Source organism: Dama dama, chromosome 22 (genome assembly GCF_033118175.1).
Source record: "Dama dama isolate Ldn47 chromosome 22, ASM3311817v1, whole genome shotgun sequence".
Taxonomy (NCBI): Eukaryota; Metazoa; Chordata; class Mammalia; order Artiodactyla; family Cervidae; genus Dama; species Dama dama.
This window is the reverse complement of record NC_083702.1, coordinates 1,950,151-1,970,000: the sequence shown is the minus strand read 5'-3', so window position 1 is coordinate 1,970,000 and position 19,850 is coordinate 1,950,151. Positions and strand designations below refer to the sequence as shown.

General features: G+C 64.5%; 1 protein-coding gene across 2 annotated transcripts in view; it reads left to right on the top strand.

Moving 5' to 3' along the window:
- The window catches only part of TAFA5 (TAFA chemokine like family member 5), a 175,660-nt gene that overhangs the window by 91,731 nt on the left and 64,079 nt on the right, over positions 1-19,850 (top strand). For both annotated transcript variants that reach the window (XM_061124316.1, XM_061124317.1), the window contains exon 2: positions 17,729-17,878. In XM_061124316.1, coding sequence (XP_060980299.1) covers positions 17,729-17,878 — 150 coding nt within the window. The remainder of the gene's footprint in view (positions 1-17,728; positions 17,879-19,850) is intronic.

Sequence of the window (19,850 nt, the reverse complement as noted above, 5' to 3'; positions counted from 1 at the left end):
TGATGGTGGTGATGATGGTGATGGTGATGATGGTGGTGATGGTGATGATGGTAGTGATGATAATGATCACTGGACATGAGTTTGAGCAAACTCTGGGAGATAATGGAGGACAGAGGAGCCTGGTGTGCTGCAGTCCATGTGGTCTCAAAGAGATGTGACTGTGAGACGAAACAACAATGGTGATCATGATGATGGTGATGGTGGTGGGAACCAATGTATGTCTAGGTGCCTTTCATCCAGCACCTCCTCTAATCCTAAGAGCCCTGGTAGATTGAAGGCAGGTATTACCTCTGTTTTACAGGTGAGGTATTTGAGGATTTAGAGGTGAAGTACATTTCCCAAGGTTCAACATGAATAGCTTGGCAGGCCTCAAATGTCAACTTGAGACTGACTGATTCCAAAATTAGACCCTTTCTCACTCCAAGGCACACAGTGGAAATAATTATAATCTGTTTATTTGGCCTGAGTGGCAGGAGAGGCTGCTGGTGTCTGGAGCCCTGAGGGGTCAGTATCTAGATGTGACTGTCCTGGGCCCCGCCCACCGCTGGGGTGAGCATTGCTAACTCTGGGCGGAAGTACCCATAAGGTCAGGCCCGGGGAGCCGCTAGCCCCACAAGGCTCGGGCTCTGGGATCACAGTTCCGGGCAGTGTATTTGGCAGCCTCCCTTCCCAAATAGGATGCTGGGTCTGTATACAGGAGACAGAGCGGGGCGGTGGTTAGGGGAGGCTCAGCCCTGTGGCCAGTGAGTCAGCACAGGCCAGACCTCAGGAGGCCTCAGCACTCTCGTCCTTCACCCAGGACAAGAAGGTCGGGGAGAACCCTGATCGCCTTCTGCAGACTCAGCCACAGAGCCCTGGGCTCAGCCTCTGGGATGTGTGTGCCCTGTGTCCAAGGTATCTGCCCCAGAAATCCTGCCTCAGGGAGCTGGTCCTGGGACTCGTGGACAGCTCCCCTGGGACCTGGCAGGGTCGTGTGGGAGTGGGACCCATCTGAGGGCAGAGGGGGAGGGTCCCCCAGCATCTCTAACACAGAGACCCCCCTGCCCCCACCCCACCACGGGGGCAGGAACACAGGTGATACCTTCAAGGCTGAAGAAAAGCGGATTTATGCCATAGGTGCAACACCCCCAGGGTCACCCTGGAGACCCGTGTTTATAAACACGGATGTGTGTGTGAGACACAGAGCCGGAACACGGGGTGAGCGTGTGCTGAAGAGCCCACCATGGCGGCTTCCTCAGGTGCCGTGATTATCCGTGAAATCTGTTTTCTCTCTTCTCTGACTTTCTTCTTTTTAAGTAAACATCATGTTTCCTTGTAATTGCAAAAATGCAGCATTAAAAAGTGCCTTAGCTGCTGCCTCTGCTCTGGGGGTTGTCCACCGTGTTCCCAAGGGGGGGGGCGTCACCCCTCACCCTGCATCTTACCTGCGCCCACACGGACGCGGACATGTGGGGACGGCTGATTCTTTCCTGGGCCGTCGAAGCCGCAGATGCAGAAGGTAGAGGGTGGGGAGAGGGGAGGGGAGAGGCTGGGGGAGGGGTGAGTGTCCAGTGCAGGCAGAGTTCCTTTTGGGAAGATGAGGAAGTTCTAGAGAGGATGATGGTGGTGGTCACACGGCAGTGTGAATGCGCTTAATGCCACTGAGCTGTGCGCTTAAACTTTGTTCTGAAAGAGTCTTGTCACGTGCGTTTTACCGGGATAAGAGCTAAGACTTATACCGGGATAAGAGCTAACTGCCTAAGGAGAGGACAGCCGCCTCCCCAGAGAGTCACACCCCTGAGCCTGCAGGCCCGTGTGCGCACTGCCCCTAGCCCCCAGCCTTCCTCCTGCTAGTGGGGTGTGGGGCCCCTCTCAGCTCTGCAGGGCAGTGGGTGGCTGTGGGGTGAGGTGGGTGCTCCCTGCCTTTCACCCCGGAGGCTCCCGTGGGGTCTGCGTCGACCTTTAGGGCAGGTGCCCCCATGACATCCTTGTCCCCGCACCTTGCAGGCACCACTGTGAGGCCCACCGGCCTAAGTCTGGGGTACCCCAGACCCCCGGACGATGCTCTGTGTGTCCTGGGCTGGGGGTGGGGCGGAGCGCCCCAGCTGGCAGCACTTAACAGAGCGAGGTGCAGCGGAGGGTGCGGGGCTGCAGGCGGCTCGTGCACCCTGGGCGGCGCTGCCTTCCCGAGTGGAGGCCGAGGCCTGGCAGTGGAGGACGCTGCACCCCTCCCCACCCAGAGGCTCCAGGAAGGGTGGCCCAGGCCGGGGCATTTCTGCGCTGGACGTGGAGGTCCTGCGGGGTCCAGGGAGCATGGATCCTCGTCCTCTCTCAGCTCTCCATGAGCACAAGAGCCTGCCCCCCACCCCACCCCACCCTTGGGCGGCTGCCGTGCCCCGCAAGGGCAGGACCGGGTGCCCACACCCTGGCAGCCCCGCCGCCACGGCCCGACAGCCCAGGTGCCCCCCGCCCTCCTGACCTTCGGAGGCCGCCCGGAGCAGCCCACCACTGCAGTGGTCAACCCCCGTCCCTTCAGAGCACAGTCTGTCCCACAGAAGCCTGAGGCCTCTTCTCAGACTCTGGGAGTGACCTCTAGGTCCGATGGCAGGCTCTTCCTCCCCTGAGACACTCTCTGGCAGGAGGCGGGGTTTGGCACGTCTGGTTTCACAGGTCCTTGACGCAGGAACTCAGGTGCTAGCAGCTGATCCGGGTTTGGAGCTGGAGTGGGGGGCTTCCTGGTGGAGGTGACGTCCGGGCTGACTCAGGAGGAGGGCAGAGATCCTGGTCGGCTGGCACAGCGAGGCACTGAGACAGAGGGTCTAGTAGACATCAGGATGGCGTCACTTCCAAACAGGTGGGCCCTGGAGATCTGCTGCCCACGGAGCCTGAAGGACCCCCACCCCGCCGTCCTGCAGAAAAGACCACAGAGGGGTCCTCAGGGTCCAGGAAGGAGGGGCACTTGTCGGTGACGCGTGTGTGACCCCCGCACGGAGAAGACTTCAGGTGCGATCACTAGAAAAACAAGCCCACCACCAGGAGCGCAGAAGCCCCTTCAGAAAGCCTGCTCCGCTGAGGGCTATCGGTTTGATGGGCATTGGGGGCAGCAGCATCGCGGAAGGGGAGCTGACGCTGCAGGCCCCCACCCGGCCCCCCAGAAATGCGGGCGAAGCCACGAGGGCAGACCCTGCCTGCAAGCCTCCTGAGATAAGAATTGTTACTCACACCTTGAAATATTTGAAGAACTTAACCAGAACATCTAATGAGGGTGGCTCAGATGGTAAACAATCTGCCTGCAATGCCAGAGAGCCAGGTCGAATTGCTAGATCAGGAAGATCCCCTGGAGAAGCAAATGGCAACCCCACTCCAGGGTTCTTGCCTGGAGAATCCCTTGGGTAGAAGAGCCTGGCAAGCTACTGTCCACGGGCTCACAAAGAGTCGGACACGACTGAGCAACTGACACTTTAATTAGTTTCAAGTTGCAGCAGCCACAAATAAAGCTCTGGGGACGGGTGGGCTGAGCACCCCAGGCCCGTCCGTGATTTTTCTGGGGCCCCCTTGGCCCCTCAGCCTGCGCTGAGCAGCCCCTGGGTGCCCATGGCTGCAGAGTCAGGACATCTGCCATCTCCTCGTTACAGAAAAGCCCTTCGGACCACAGAGCCAAGGCTTCGATGACCCCAGTGTGGAAACGCCGTTTGCTGCCGGAAGGACGGTCCCGGCACCCTCACCTGCCTTGGAGTCTGGGGTCGGGGCGTCCAGGGCAGGCAGAGTGGCATCTCTCTGTAAGGCAGGCATGCGCATCCTCCATCTGACGTCCAAGGTCGTGGCCGACTGTAGCCGTGGGGGCTGGTGGGGGGACCGGCGCCAGGACCAGCTCGGGCCTGCCCTGACCCGTGCCCGCCCCGGGCCATTGGCCGACTGCTGCACCCCTGGTCCGCACTGTGGGTCCTACTAACAGGAAGGCAGGCAGGTCACGGAGCAGGACGTGGCTGGGACGATGGGGGCAGGGGTCCGAGCTCCGTGGGGAGGCGCCCAGGGGCCTGCGGAAGCTGGGGGCTGTCCTCTCTGTTGCTGGAGGCCTCCCTGGCGGTGGCGCCGTCTGTTGCAGGAGCCACGGAGGTTCATACACAGCTGATCTGGGCCCCCGCACGCCCCCACCCTCACCCCCAGCCCTGGCCATTGCTCCTTAGGCCGAGTGACCGTGAGAGCCGCTGGGGGCAGCAGCTTGGCACACAAAGGCCCCTGCAGATCGCCGCTGGGGGGAGCACTTGGTGAGTGATCACCTCCTCCCGGGGGTGCTGTTTCTGTCCATTCCTCAGCTAGGGAAACTGAGGCAGCACCAGGTTTCAAACCCAAGGAGTCTGGCCTGGCGCTTAACCTCCAGGCTGTGTGAAAGCGTCCGCAGCAGAGGGAGCCCCGGCGTTTCTGACAAGGGGCTCAGAGGAGAGCAGGCTTGTCTGCCGGCCTTGGGGCTGCCCCTCCGTGTGGGCACAGAGCGGCCTTCCCAGGTGCCCAGGCCACAGCGGGCACCGTGTCCGCTCGGGGCGCTCCATGTCGGCGTTCCCAAACTCACGTCTTCATGTTTACTCTTGCCGCGTCAACTGAATTTGAAAAGGCCGTCATGCGCTTTTGAAGCGAGAGGCCTCATAAATACTTTATTGGAACAAGCTCAGGATCTACCTGCTTGTAAAGATACCCTGGACGGCTCTGCCCCGCGATGAGTAATTGATCGGCCGGCTTAATGTTTGTCGTTGGCAACCCAGCCGCTCGGGTGCGTGGCAGCGGGCAGAGCTGGGTTGCCTGGTCTCTGTGGCCGTCGGCGGACCCTGGTTGGCGAGGTGGGTGCTCCAGCCCCTTTGCTTGCAAGGCTCCTTCACGTCCATCCTGCCCCCGTCCCGCCCCTGCCCACGAGGGTGGTGGGCTTCGAGTTGTCCGGTTGAGCTGCTCTGCTGATCTTTGCAGAACGAAGCAGAGACGGATGAAGGATGAGCCCGTGAGTCAGGACTTCCCGAGGCAGCGACCTGCCTCCAGCCTCAGCGTCCTCACTCATGGTCAGAGGAGTCCACGCCCCTCCTCGAGCCAGCCCTGGCACATGCCCTGGGAAACCTAGGTTCTGTGTTGGAGGTGCCCTCTCTCCCACGGTCATGGTCAGGTGCAGCCAGGGGTGCAGGACACAGCGGGACCCCCGAGTCCCAGGCCTAGTTGGGGGACACTGGTGACCTAGGCAGGCACTCACACAGGGATGGCCAGCCCCAGCGTCCACTTGAGGGACAGCATCAGGACAGAGACACGGCCTTAGCACCGGCCCAGCCACACACTGTCTGGCAGAGCCCTCTTCCTTGAAGTCAGATCCCACTTCCCATGTCTCTGAGCTGTTCATGTCCGAGCCCCAGGGCCCTGGGTGCTGCAGCCTGGGTGTTTGTGGGGCTCAGCACTGCAGGCTCTTATTCAAACCCCCATGTCAGATCCAACAGGAAACGGAGAAAGAAAAGGAAGCAAAGTGAGCCTGGGTTCAGGGCGGCCAGGCTGGAGGACGGGCGGAGACAGGCCCTCCTGCCCGCCTCTGACCCCAGCACCTCTGCCCCAGGACGTTTCCTCCTCTTGCTCTGTGCCTGCGCCAGCTCCAGAGGCTGGATTCTGTCCCATGACTGACGGCTCAGAGCCCCCCAAAGAGCAGACGCCGCGGCTGAGCCCCAAACCCAGGTTCCAGACAGATCTGTCTGATGGGTCCAGACCAGCCTTCCAGCCCTGCCGCAGACGCCCGCCCTGCTCTTCTGAGTGCCGCCTGCTGCAGGGGCCCTCGCCCGCCGCTGCTGCCCGGGAGCGCTGCCCTCGCCTGGCGCTGCGCGCGGTCAGTGGGCAGAGGCTGGTGGCGCCTCTGACATCTCTCCACGGAGGACCCGCTGTGGCCGCCTCCTCGGCTCCTGACTTTGCTCTGTTGTTCTTGCAGAGGACAGTTGAATCCGATCCCCAAGTGCGAGTCACGGAGGCTGTGGCCACCCATGATGGTCGGCGGGCATTCTCAGCCCTTCGTGTGGGTGTCTTTACAGGGGATCCGGGGACTCCAGACAGCCAGCCCATGGGGTTTGGATCTTGGTCCTGCCAGGTTATTTATCCAGCACCTGTTCTTGGGAGCCCCACACTGTTCCAGCCTTGAGGCCCGGGTCAGAGAGGATGGACCCTCAGAGAACCTCACAGTCAGCTGCTTCCCCTTCCTCCCTTATCCACTCATCAACCCATCCGTCTGTCCACCAGCCATCCACCCATCCATCCATCTGTCCATCCAGCCACCCATTCATCAATCTGTCCATCCATCCACCCATCCATCTGTCCATCAGCCCCTCATCCATCCACTCATCAATCCATCATCTATCCGCCCATCCATCCATCCGTCCACCCATCCATCCATCCATCCATCCACTCATCAATCCATTCACCCATTCATCCACCCATCCATCCATCTGACCATCAATCCATCATCTAACCACCCATCTATCCATCCATCCACCCATTCATCAATCTGTCCATCCATCCACCCATCCATCTGTCCCATCAATCCCTCATCCATCCACTCATCAATCCATCTGTCCATCCATCCATCCATCCACCCATCCATCCATCCATCCACTCATCAATCCATTCACTCATCAGTCCATCTGTCCATCAGCCCCTCATCCATCCACTCATCAATCCATCTGTCCATCAGTCCATCATCTATCCACCCATCCATCCATCCATCCATCCACCCATCCATCCATCCATCATCCACTCATCAATCCATTCACCTATTCATCCACCCATCCATCCATCTGTCCATCAATCCATCATCTAACCACTCATCCACCCATCCATCCGCCCATTCATCCATCCACCCACCCATCCATTCATCCCTGCTCTGTGCCAACAGCAGTGAGCGGACAGGCCTGCTGAGTGGCAGGCAGGCTCAGCAGCACACCCGTGGGGAGGACTGTGTGGCGGGTGGGGACCTGGGAGCAGGCACAGGTCGAGGGCCACTGGACCCCAGGGCGCAGGCGGGGAGGATGGGCTCCCTGGGGGCCTGTCCCTGGGCTGCCGGGCTGGAGGCCCTGCTGTGACAGCTGCTAAGCGCCCCAGGCCGCACAAGAAGCGAGCGCAGCCCCGGGTCCTCAGACGCTCCCGTCTTTGTGGGGCCGGCTGGCCAGGTGCTGCAGAGGCTTCAACCTCTGACCTGAAACATGCATGTGGCTGAGGCCGCCCTGGAGACCCTGATTCTGGAGGCGGCTGGGGGTGGCTGAGCATCCTGATGCATCAGAACCTTGTGGACTCTCCTCAGGTAGCCGAGACTTTGAAGGGGGGCCTCACCCCACAGCAGGGGTGCATCTACAGGCTGCTGAGGCCAGCCTCTGGGGGCGGCTGGGCCCATTTCTCTGTTTCCTCTTCTTGGAAAAGGAGTTTGGCTCTGCCTGGGCCACAGGCTGAGCTGGGGCGCTTGGAGGCCAGCACCCCGGGGAAAAGCTCTGGGTCAGGATGGGAGGGACAGACCCCCCTATGGGGACTTTGTGGCCCGAGTCCTCTCATCACCTGCCGGAAGCCCCCCTGCTCACGGCGGAGGCGGTCCCTGCGAACAGTGATGCTGCATCCCAGGAGCAAGGGCGGGGGCGGCAGCATTTGGTCAGGTGGGGCAGGGGGAACTCTCGCAGGGCCCCTTCTCACCAGAGATGAGCTGGATGGTCCCGCTGGACACCCAGCCCCATCCAGGGAATCGCCCAGCGTGACCCCGTGACTCCGCTGGGCTCCAGGTGCCTTGGAGTCCCGGGGTGTCCTGTCTGTGGTGCGGGGCCTGGGGCCAGGAGAGGTCAGACCCTGCCCGAGGTGAGGGCCCCGGGGGACCGGGGTGGGGATGGGGCCGGAGCCCAGAGGCCTAGCCAAGGTCTCCCCTCATCTGCTGACACAGCAGGTGCCGCTTCTCCGGGGCCGCTCTGGCAGGTCGGTGCTGGGCTCCTGGCTGCAGGGGCGGCCATGGTTCATGGCGTCTCCAGGCTTGGCTCTGACTGGCGCAGGGCGCCGTGGGGGGCGGGGGAGCAAGACCTGGAGGGGTGGGGCCCCGAGGCAGGGGTCTGCCTGGTTCTCTGGCGTCTCTGGCTTGGGCTGCTCCGATGCAGAGTGATGCTGTGTGCCTTTTATCGACCTTTGAGAAGTCGTAAACTGCAGCGTAATTACCCCGCGTTTACGATGCTGTGCCAACAGCGTTCCGGTCCAGCTCGGGCCGGGCCCCCGGGGCCGCAGGGCCCCGCCAGCCGCGCTCGCCTCATTAACAGACACATCCGCGGGGATAATTGACGGGGAGCCAGCTGGACCAGCTGGGCGCTTTGTAACGGACGTTTCGGGGCCGTGCGCGCTGCCTCAAGGAGAACGGTGGACGTGCTCGGCCCCCTTCACTGTCCGTAAAGGCAGGCAGTGTGCTGGGGAGCGGCAGAAAGTGCAGTCTGCCGGGGAGCAGGCTCTCGCTCCCTGCTTTTCCGCCTGAAACCAGGCAGCCAGGCCGAGGACCAGCCCAGGGAGCCGTGGACTGGACCCTGGACTGTCCCCCCTTGCCGGGGGGAAGGTTATACCCGAGATGTCAGGTAGATCCGGCAAGCTGCGGGAGGGTGGGGCAGACAGGAGCCCTGCAGAGTCTCCAGCCGGGGGCCTGTGCTCAGAATACAGAGGGGTCTCGTGGTCGCCTTAGGGGACATCCGGGAAGGTCAGTCCCCAGACACCCCGCTCTGCTCCCTCACCGGGTCCCTGGAGCCTCAGCTACTTCTGAGGGTCCCCTGAGCCCTGAGCGCTGTGGACGAGACCTGCCAGGGAGGCTTCCGGGGTGCTGCCCCTCTGCCAGGCCACCTGGCTCCTGGCAGGGACCACGTCCTGCTGACCAGCTCCGTCCTTGTTGCCCACCTGTCCTTCGGGGCAGGGCTGGCCACACCCACTCCCCGCGTTTCCAGGAAGGAGCTGGCCGGGAGGAAGTGTCTCCAAGCTGGGCAGGGAGCTCTCCAAGACCCAGATGTGGGGCTCCTCTGCCTCTGACACCCCCAGCAAAACCCGGAGTGGGGGCCATGTGGGCTACACGGACTGGCCCACTCGCTGCGGGCTCTGCCTCCCAGAACCAACATCCGGAGGCCCTTCCCCCCCGGCCGGCCAACCTCACCCACCGGGCCCAGCCCCAGTGGTCCCGGGTCTGGTGATGGTGGTGTGGCCACTGGCCGGAGCCTGTTTGCCGGGGCCTGTTTGCCGGGGCTGCAGACTGAACACACCACACGCTTGCTCTCCTGCAGGTGACAAGTGGACATGGGTCTCCCTGAGCTGAAGTCAAGGTGCAGGCAGGGCTGGGTCCCCCCAGAGGCTCCAGGAGGGCGTCTGTCCCTTGTGTTTCCCTAGTTCTGTGGCTCACGGCCGCTTCCTGCCTCCAGCGCCCAAGCCCAGCATCACCTGACCTCCCTCTCTGCGGTCAGGCTCCCTCCGCACCCCGAGGGACCCTGCGATGCCACGGGTACGAGCACTATCACCACACTCGGGACCCTCACTCACATCTCCACCAGTGAAGGTGATGCTCGCCTGCGTGAGGCTCCAGGGTTTAGGGCATGGGCCTCTCTGGGGCCGTATTTCTCCCGGCTACATGGGGTCGTTTGTAACCCCTTTTCTGAGTTCTGGGTCTTGCTATCTGTGGCCCTGGAGCCCGTCGGGCAGCGTGACCTTAGCAAGGAGGCCCATGGCAGCGAATGGCTTATGCACATCCTCATCACCCTAACCACTGGGGGTCCACGGCTTTTCCCCAAGGAGTCTGCTCCGACCGACCAGGCTGTGACCCCACATGGGCCCTGCGGGCTCACCAGGGAGTGTGGGGTGGAGGGGTGGGGTCTGCCCCGCTCAGCATCAGGCCAGGAGACAGCGGAGAGCAGCCACCAGACGTGCCTGGAGGTCCCCGGGGCGACCCGGCTGCTGGCGTCCAGGCTCATGTGGCCCCTCCGGTGGAGAGGTCACAGGGCGCCTGGGGGGGGCGCGTCCAGCTCTGACCTGCAGGCCTTGCCCGCCCCCCTGTGGAGTCTGTCCTGACACAGAGGGTGGGCTGCGTGGCCACCAGTGCTCTCCCTGGCCTCCTCGTCCCCTCCCAGCTAGGCGGGGAGGACTGGAAGGTGGGGTGACCAGGTGCACACCCGCAAGTGTCCTTTCCATGGGGACCCGTGGTTGTGAGCGGGGCAGGCCCCGTGTGGACCCCTGTAGGGAGCATAGCTGAGGGGAGCAGGGCTCTGATGGCAAGGAGGGCAGGCCAGGGGCCCAGGAAGGCCGGCAATGCAGGCAGGGAGGGGCCAGTGCCCAGCCTGTGAGTCCTGGCAGGCCTGGTCCCCATCCAGCGTTCTCCAGGGCGGAGCACAGACCCACATGCCCACAGCCGACGTTAGAGCCGTCTGCCCTCTGCAGGCCCGGCCGGGGCCGCCTCTGATGACCCTCCCCTGCCTGACTGAGGGCCCAGAACCGGGAACCCACAGCTGCCGCTGGGGTTGGCTGCAGGGGCATTTCGGGGGCCTCCATCGGCTCCTGCATTTCCGTCTCGAGGCCCCGTCGGCAGCCGGCTCTGCGATCTCACATCCCAAGGACGTGATTCTGCCTCTGGGCGCCGCCCTGCCCTCTGCAGGTGGCCGGCTGGCCGTGGTGCAGACAGCAGGGGCGGTCTCCGATGGCCCGCAGTGGCTTCCGCCAGCTCGGGTCACGCAGACCCCTGCAACTTCTCTGTGAGCCTGGGTGAGCCTGCGTGCTGGGGGCTCGGGGCTCAGCCGGGGCGGGACACTGGCTGACTGCGGGGCCGCCGTGGCACCGCTGGGGGGATCTTGAGTGCAGGCTCTGGTCTCGTTCCCAGAGAACCTGCTTCCCTGCCGGTTTGCAGCCCGCCTTCTTCCCTTCGTATCCCAGGTCCCTCCTGCACCCGCCCTCCTGCAGATGAAAAGGCCGGGCCCTCGGGGCGCCCGGGCGAGCATCTCAGAAGGACCTGCTGGGCGGGCGTCTGTAAGCAAAGGCCACTCCCGGAGCTGGCGGCCGTGAGGGGACCCTCTCCTCCCCCTTCTCCCCTGGGGTCCTTCCCGTGTCTGGAGTCTGCGGGACAGGCTGGGAGGCACGTGCGGGGCTCCTCGCACAGAAGGTTCCAGAAGGTGCGCCGGCCATGGGAGGGGCCACCACAAGCCCTCGTCCCAGCCCATCCGGGTTCTAGGCTTGGGGCGGGACGTGGTTGTGGACAGGAGGGGCGGAGACCAGGGGAGCCGGCTGGGATGGGTCGTCAGCGGGCTGCTGGGGGCTTGCATACGATCGGAGGCTTTGCTGGGAAAGCCTTGATGATGCTTCCCGGCTGTGCTGACGGGAGCGGCCAGGGGCTGATCCGCAGAGCGGGGTGAGCTCGTTCAAAGGTTCGTCTTTAAGCTGGGAGAAGGCGGCTGTCATGCTCTGAGCCCTGAGGCTTGTCTGTCCATCAGCGTGGCCTGTCCCCCGATTACCCCCGCCCTTCCTGACGGGTCCCCGGTGGAGCAGCGCCAGGCAGGGTCACTGGGGCAGGACGGGGCGGGGGTGCTGACCACCCGGTGTGGCCAGGACCGTCGGACTCTCTGCCTCCGAGGCCGGCAGTGGGACAGAGGGTCAGAGGGGAAAGGTCAAGTTGGTGCTGAGTGGCAGCGTGTCCACCCGCCCGGCTGCCACCTGGTCCTCCGTGCTTCTGGGCCGTTGCGAGTGGCTGGCAGCCTCTCCTCTGCAGGCTGGGGTCTGACCGCTGACCCCTGTCATGGCCCCCTCTCCTCTGGGCCCCTGCACCGGCGGGGTCAGGGTCTGGAGTTCCCGGGACGGTCAGGCCAGCCCCACAGCCAGCACCCCGGCACACCTGGACCCTCTCCGAGGGCAGAGCTGCCTCGTCACCCGGGTCCTTCCCTCCTGTCGGGGACCTGCCCCGGGTCCTGGTCTTCCTCGCCACGCACGTGGCGAGTGGTGAGCCAGCCAGGGGTCAGCTCCGGCCCCGCCGGCTGCCTCACCCGCACTCATTTCGGTCTCGTGCAGGTACGGGCTGATGTCCCTGATCGCTGAATGCCGTCCTCTCTGAGTGCCCGTCAGGGCGGCCTGAACCTCTGTGCTGTCATCCGTCCTCGCAGGTGGATTTTGGTGTAGCCTGGACAAAGCAGCTGACGTGGGCCATGGGGGCGGGTGGGTGGGCGCTGCTGGGCGGACCCGGGGGCGGGCGGGCGCTGCTGGGAGGACCCGGCCCAGCCAAGCCACCGCGGAGCCCTCGCCCCGCAGGCCGGCCTCGGCTGCCCTCTCCTTGTGGACCACCCGCCCCCCCAAACCTCCACCAGGTTACACAGCGCTCCCGTCCCTGAGAAGTGACTCCTGCGTTGCAGTTTGGCATCACGGGCCTTTGGACCGTCCAGTGGCTGGGCTTGGGGTCTGGGCAGTGGCCGCCCTGGTTTGGGAACCATCCTGGGGACATCGAGGGCCTGGTGTCCAGCCATCTTGTCTGCTCTGGCGCAGGGACTAAATGAAACCTGGCCAAGTTGACTCACTCGGCCAGAACATCGCAGCGGAGGCTACGCCCCTCAATACCCAGAAGGCAACAACTGACTGTCCACAGCCAGCAGGATCCCGGGAACCAGGAGGCCCCCGAGGGTGGGGGCCTGGTCCACAGAAATGTTCCCCAGGGTCCCTTCCGAGCCTCAGGCACCCAGCCAGGGTCCCGGGGCTGAGCGTGACGTCTGTGAGCTCTTTGTCCAGACCTGGAGAGACAGGGATGCGGACGGCGCTCACCGCCCAGTGGGGTCATCGAGGGCTGGGCACAGCTCTCACCCGTCCAGCCCAGCACTGCGAGGGACCAGCCTGGCCGGCAGGGGCGCTGATGGGCTCCTAGCCCCTGGGGCCCTGTGGGTGGTGGGCGTTCCCAGCCCCTGGTCCTGGGGTCACGTTCAGCTGCCTGGATCACTTAGCCACAGGGACGTGAGCACCACGGGGTGGGCCCCTCCCGAGCAGGGCTCCCTCCTCGGGCTCAGCCTCCACCGCCCGGCGGCTGTGGTTCATCCTCTCTCTCTGTCTCTGCGGTGAAGACTGGGACCCCGCACAGACCCCAGCCCTGCAGGTCACGGAGCATCTGCATCCCTGGCTGGGCAAGCCTGCCTCCCGTGTCGGTGGCCGTGATGGGGCTGAGAAGTGACCTTGCCTCTCCTGGGGTGCCTCCCGCTCCCCCATCCCAAGTGGACTGTCCCAGGGGGTCCCCAGCTGCAGGCAGAGACGACAGTCCAGGGTAGTGTCCAGTGGCCAGCTCTTTTCCTGGAATGAGGTCCCCACGAGTGTCAGGGGACAAAGCCAGGCTGCAGAACTGCGGGCTTGCACAACCTCCCCACGCGCACCCTGACTGCAGTCTCCATCCAGGGGCCCAGGGGGGCGCTTCAGGAGGGCAGCCCCGTCCCTGGGGGATGAGCACACTTTCCTTATGTTTCTCTCTGGCGTCTGGTCTTTGTTAAAGGACTGTGCTGCTGCCTGGCTCCTCGCAAACGTCTTGTTTTTTTCCATCTTCACAGAAGCAGCCTGCCACCCCTTGCACCCCCAGGCACATGCATGTGTACACACAGGCCCTCTCACCCCTGAGCCCCAGAGGGCCTCGGGTTCACGCTGGGCTGGGGGGGAGCAGCTGCAGGAACAGTGGCCGGGGGGTCTTGGAGCTGCCTCTTGCAAGACCCCGAGCGCCTCGGGTCTCTCGGAGCCTCTGTGCTGGGCTCGTGTGCTGGTCCTGGCCCACCGTGTCCCTGCCCCCGCGCCCTTCACGTGGACCGCTTGCTTCCAGCAGTCCTGGCCGCGCCCAGGGGAGCCTCAGTGCATGCTGCCTGCCAGCGTCACCAGGGGTGAGGCAGCAGGGCTCAAGCGTTTCTACGTGAGGTTCTCCAGGGCTCGGTCAGGGACGAGATCTGAGACCCAGCCCAGCAGGGAGGATGGTCTCAGTGCAGGCTGAGGCCCACGGGAAAGCCCGGAATCCGAGTCCACAGACAGCCAACCCCAAATGTGAAATCGAGGGGTGAAAATGAGGGTGGGAGACCCCGGGGCAGCAGAGGGAGAGCCAATACAGACGGTGGAGGGTGTGTGCCCGGTGCCGGGGATAAATCAATGAACCGGCCCCGTGGTCTTCCAGAGGCGCACGGAGGAGCGTGTGCTCACGGATCCCCGTCAGCCTGTTCCCCTTGGGCTTTCTACACTCAGAGGTGGGCTCCCTGCTTTTGGAGGTTAATGGCATCCCTGAAGATACATCCAGGGGGCCTTGGTCCCTGGGGAGGTGGCTGCCTTTGGGAATAGGGTCTCTGCAGCTGTGGTCAAGCTAAGATGAGGTTGTTAGTGAAGTGAAGTCGCTCAGTCGTGTCCGACTCTTTGCGGCCCCATGGACTGCAACCCACCAGGCTCCTCCGTCCATGGGATTTCCCAGGCAAGAGTACTGGAGTGGGGTGCCATTTCCTTCTCCAGGGGATCTTCCTGACCCAGGGATTGAACCTGGGTCTCCCGCATTGCAAGCAGACGCTTTACCCTCTGAACCACCAGGGAAGTCCTGACATTGTTAAGTGAACCCTCATCCAGTGCCCAGTGACCTCATGAGTAGAGCAGGATGCCGGGAGGCCTTGTGACGTTGGGGGCAGACGTGGGTCCTCCGGGGTTGCAAGGCAAGGATGGCCCCCAGGCCCCGGGGAGCAGCACGGTCCCCCGCCAGGGCCATCCTGTTGATGCCGCAGCTACATACGCACAGCCCCAGTGTGCTGGCGAAAACTCTGGGGGGTCGCCCCCAGCCTGTCACTGCTCTTTACTCCAGGTCCTGGACACGGACCGCTGCCTGTGGCCCCGCTCTCTGCCTCATCTCCACGTGGCTGCGTGTGCGGAGGAATCAGGGTGGGGCTGTTGGCGGCCTTGACATCCCCTCCCCCAGCTCCATGGGCTGTGGTCCAAGGTCATAGCTCCAGGTCGGGGTGGGGGGTGTGGGGGGGTTGATGGTCAGGCTGACGGCCACCTGGGGCTGGGCACACAGACATGGAAACCCTCTCCAGCCGCCAGCGGTGGTCTTGCCCGGCCACCCTCTGGCACTGAGGGTCCAGGACCCAGAGGCATGAGGGGCCCAGGGCAGGGGCTTCCTGTGCTGGGCTGCCGAGGCCAGACCCTGGTCAGGTCACAGCTCTGGTGGTGAGTGCGTGGCTGGTCAGTTTGTTGCTTCGTTAGTTAGCGACCAGGGCTCAGGACCCCAGGAGACGCGGGCCTCTGCCCACCGCTGACATTGGCCAGCGGTGCTTGGGGCCTGGGTGGGCCACAGAGAGGACCAGGGATACCGGAGCGGCCCCATTGAGCTTAAATAACAGCTGGACAGAGCCCGCACCACGGCCGACCACACAGGGCAGTGTGGGGCTGGCCCGCGAACCTGCGTCCTCCGTGACCGCGCCCTGCAGGCTGTGCCCCGCCTGTCACCAGACGCGCCCTCCTCATCCTCCGGGGACGCTTCCCTGCTGCCTCTGTGCGTCTGCTGACTGACGAACACGTCTGTCTGTTTTCGCCCCAGTCCTGTTGTTCTCTGTGATTTTGCAGGTAATTAGCTCGAGCACGTTAAACCTGCTACCGCAGCCTCAGCCTCAGGAGGCTGTGCGGTGTTGGCCTGAGGACAGGTCCTTCTCAGGAAGGGGGCGTCCCGACAGTCAGGGGGGAGGTGCCCAGGGCCCCGTGTCCCTCCTCCTGGACCTGTGTGGCCCCGTGAGTGCCCGCCACGGGCCCTGGGAGGCTGGCTTGGGGTCACTGCACACGGCCCTTTCCAAGCCCTGGGCCGGGTGATGCAGACACCCCTGGGCCTCCTGGGTGAGGTCACACCCAGGTGTGGCTCCCCCCGGTCAGGGCGGCCCCGGCAGCTCTTGGCTGGCAGAGCTGGTGGCTCTGTCCTGCCAGCTCATGTGGTGCTGCCCTGGACCCGGCCCCAGGCCGGGCTGCGGACCTGGAGGTGACCGCAGGGACAAAAGGGCAGGATGGGGGCTGCCGGGAGGAGGGGCCCGGAAGTGACGCAGTGCCTCAGAAGGACCCCCAGGGCTGGGGACACTGCTGCCCGCCCCCAGGGGGCCACCTGCTGGTCACCTGCAGGGTGGACTCCGCCACCCCACCCCCACAGGTGGGGCCCCTCTCCCGGCATCACCTCCCCGTGGTTCCCTTGTCGTGAGCTACGGCGTGCACCCCGACCTGTCTCCCTGCCGAGCTCGTGGGGTGGACTGGGATCCATAGGAGGCCGTGTTCCCGAGCTGGGAGGGCCCCTTGGGGCTGCGTGCCGCCCACTTTCTCCCATGATGGTCCCAGGGCCACGCAGAAGGCGGCATACAGTAGGTGCTTATTATTTACTGATGGAATGAGAGTGAGGCAGAGAGTGGGTGGATGCCCTGGTGGAGGCCGTGGCCACGTGGCGAGGCGGGAGCTGGCCCGTGGGGGGCCCTGGGGGGTCACCAGGAGCTCTGCGGTGCCTGGGGTCACAGCGGGGATGACCTGGGGCACCGGCAGGGTTCAGGGAGCAGGCGTGGCCTCCGCGGGGTGAGCGGCTGGGCCGCCCGTCGGTGAGACGCTCGGGGCTCGCGGGTCACGGGGCGGGGCCTGCTGCCGGGACACGGGCCGCGCCGGCTTCTCAGGGCCACGGCTGCTCTCGCTGGAGGGTGTGTGTGAGTGTGTGTGCGTGTGTGTGTGAGAGTGTGCATGCGTGCGTGCATGTGTGAGAGAGTGTGTGTGTGAGTGTGTGCGTGTGTGAACATGCATGTGTGTGCGTGTTTGTTAGTGTGTGTATGCATGTGCATGAGTGTGTGTGTGCGTGTGCATGTGTGTGAGTGTGTGTTTGTGAGTGTGAGTGTGTGTGTGCGTGTGTGAATATGCATGTGTGTGTGTTTGTTAGTGTGTGTATGCATGTGCATGTGTGTGTGAGTGTGTGTGCATGTGTGTGAGTGTGTGTGCGTGAGTGTGAGTGTGAGAATGTGTGTGCGTGTGCGTTTGTGTGTGTGAGTGTGTGTGAGAATGGGTGTGTGCATGTTTGTGTGTGCGTGTGAGTGCATGTTTGTGAGTGTGTGTGTGCGTGTGTGCACATGTGCGTGAGTGTGTGTGTGCATGCACATCTGTGTGCCTCTTGGCCCTGGCGTGTTCACACCTCAGCCCCACACCCGTGTCCGCTGTCCCGTGTGCACTCGCCTGGCGTGTGGAGTGTGTGTGTTTGCACCGTCTGTGTAACTGTGTGTGTCCACCAGGGGTGGAGAGGAGACCCTGGGCGGCCTGGCTTGGAGGTTACCACGTGCGGCCGCTCTCCCCAGAGCGGCCAGCGCAGCCCCCAGAGGTCCTGGGAGAGGGTCCAGGCTGGTCCCCCGCTCCAGGTCAGCCCAGGCCCCCATCACCGAGCTCTGCACAGCCCCACTCCTGACTCAGGACCGGAGGTCAGTCCCTTCCTTCCTTTGTTTCTGGTCGTGACCGAGATGGGCCACAGTTAGTGTCCTGTCGTGAGGGCAGGGCCTCCAGTGCCCCGCCGCGTGATTGGTTGGGTCACCGGGGTATCCTGCGCGGCGGGGTTCACAGGGTAGGGCTGACGGCATCATGGGCGGCAGTTCAGACGTCCTTGGGGAGCAGATTCCATCCCCTCGCTGCACTGGGTCCTCCCCATGGGGCGGGCGCCATGTGGGCACCGCGTGGGCTGGTCCCCAGGGCACGTCTGCTCAGCCCACCTGTGCATCTCTTGCAGGTCAGCTGGCCGCCGGCACCTGTGAGATTGTGACGCTGGACCGCGACAGCAGCCAGCCGCGGAGGACGATCGCCCGGCAGACGGCCCGCTGTGCCTGCAGAAAGGGGCAGATCGCAGGCACCACCCGAGCCCGGCCCGCCTGCGTGGACGGTAAGAGCCCAGGGCCCCCGGCGCCTGCCCCGGCCATCCAGGACGTTCCGCCCAGGCCTCCTGCTCGCCGGACAGGCCTCCTGCTCACTAGACGGGGCCCCCAGCAGGACTGTGGCAGCCGCGCCCTGGGCTGCCTGTGGGCGTGGGGGCTGGGGCACCGTGGTCCCCACGTGGCCCGAGGGCGTTTCTTGGCCGGTCAGGTTTGCTGTGGGCGGAGCCGTTCGAGGTGCTGCTGTGGGGTAAGGGGGCCCGAATGCCCGTGTGATTTCAGTCGCCCTTGGGCCTGGCAGGTGTTAGGCGCCCCAGGTCCCGTGACGTGAGGCAGATCCCCTGGGCTCCCAGGACCCTCGACGCACTCGGGAGGTGGGCTGGCGGTTCCCCAGAGGCTGAGCCATCGGGGGGACGAGACGTGTCCTGCTAACGTCCTTGCCTTGGGGACCATCCTCGGTCTTCACAGAGAGAGGAGCCCCTCACCTTCCGTCAGGCCCTGACGTGGGTGCACCCCTTGATGCAGGGGATGCCATGGGTGCTGTGCGGGGCGCGGAGCGCTGACCCAGGGGGCCCAGCCGGAGACCTGGGCATTCCGAGGCCGATGCGGTGGCCCAGCAGGGGTCTGCTGATGACACCAGCGGGGGGCGGGGCAGCAGGCGAGCTGGGAGGCCAGGGGCCCCGCCTGCCCCGTGCCTCTGGCGGGGCAGACCCCCTCTTCCGGGTGGGCTGGGGGCTCCTGTGGCCCGCTGTGTTGGTCCGGCTTCCTTGGGGTGGGTGGCCTTGGTTCTGCAGGGGGCTGGGGGAGACGTGGTCACAGCAGTCCGAGAGGCCGGCTCCGAGGTATCAGCCGGTCCATCCCGCGGGGGCAGCGGACCCGGAGCTGGACTTGGACCTGGGCTCTTCCGGCTGAGCCCTCGCTCCCCTAGGGCCTCTGCGTGGGCTCTGGGGTCCCGGCCCCCTGGTTCAGTCTCCTGACCCCCCCGGAGTGGTGCCTCCCCCCAGCCCCCTGCTCTGACCCGGGACATGGGGAGGCCCCCTGGTTCAGTCTCCTGGCCCCACCCAAGTGCTCACTCCGCGCCCCTGCCCCGCTTTGACTGTGCCACAGGGGACGGTGGTAAAGGAGATGGAGAGGGGACAGGCATGCAGACACGGGCCAGCTCTGGGCACCGAGGCCAGAGATTCACCAGCAGTGGGGGCAGTCCTGCGTCGGGAGTGGAGACTCGTCATCCCAGTTGGGGCGCTCTCATGAGGATCCGGCGGGTCCCAGGGCGGCCCCCATAGTGAGAAAGGCCCCCAAGGAAGGGACCAGCAGAGCCTTGAGCCCCACCCCCAGGGACAGGCCGACTGAGGAACCCGCCAGGTCAGCAGCAGCCTCTCTGAGGCCCGGAGCTCTGGCCCCACCGGGCTTCCAGCAGGACAGGGAAGCCCTCGGTGAGGACTCACCAGTCCAGGCCCCGGTGCCCTGCGCACCTTTGGCTGCAGGGGCCTCACCCGCAGAGCCTGGGGTGTCCAGAAGCTTCCTGGAGGCATGCAGGGCTCTAGGACCACCCCCCGCAGCCCCAGGCCCCACCCCACTTCCCTCAGGCCCGTGGCCATGGCCGCTGGTCCAGAAGGGCTCCCTGGGCATGTTGGGGGCGCCTAGAGGATCAGGACCCTGTCCGTCGGGGGCGCCTGGAGAGTCAGGACCTGCCGTGTCTGGGGCTGGAGAGAGTAGAAGGATGCTGCCGGGGCTGCTGGCACCCTTTGAGGGTCTGCATCCGGTTCTATCTCTAAGAAGCCTGGTCTGTCTTTGTTAAGACCATCTACACCCATCAGCATCCCGTGGACGGGCTGTGATTGAGCAGCTGGATGTTCGTGCATGGTGCTAGCATCCTCGCCTTTGGGACCCTCCTCAGAAACAATCACCAGGGCTCTGGAGGGAAGACATGCCTGGCTTCCGCAAGGCCGCTACGCCGAGCCTGGACCTGGTCAGCCCCTCAGG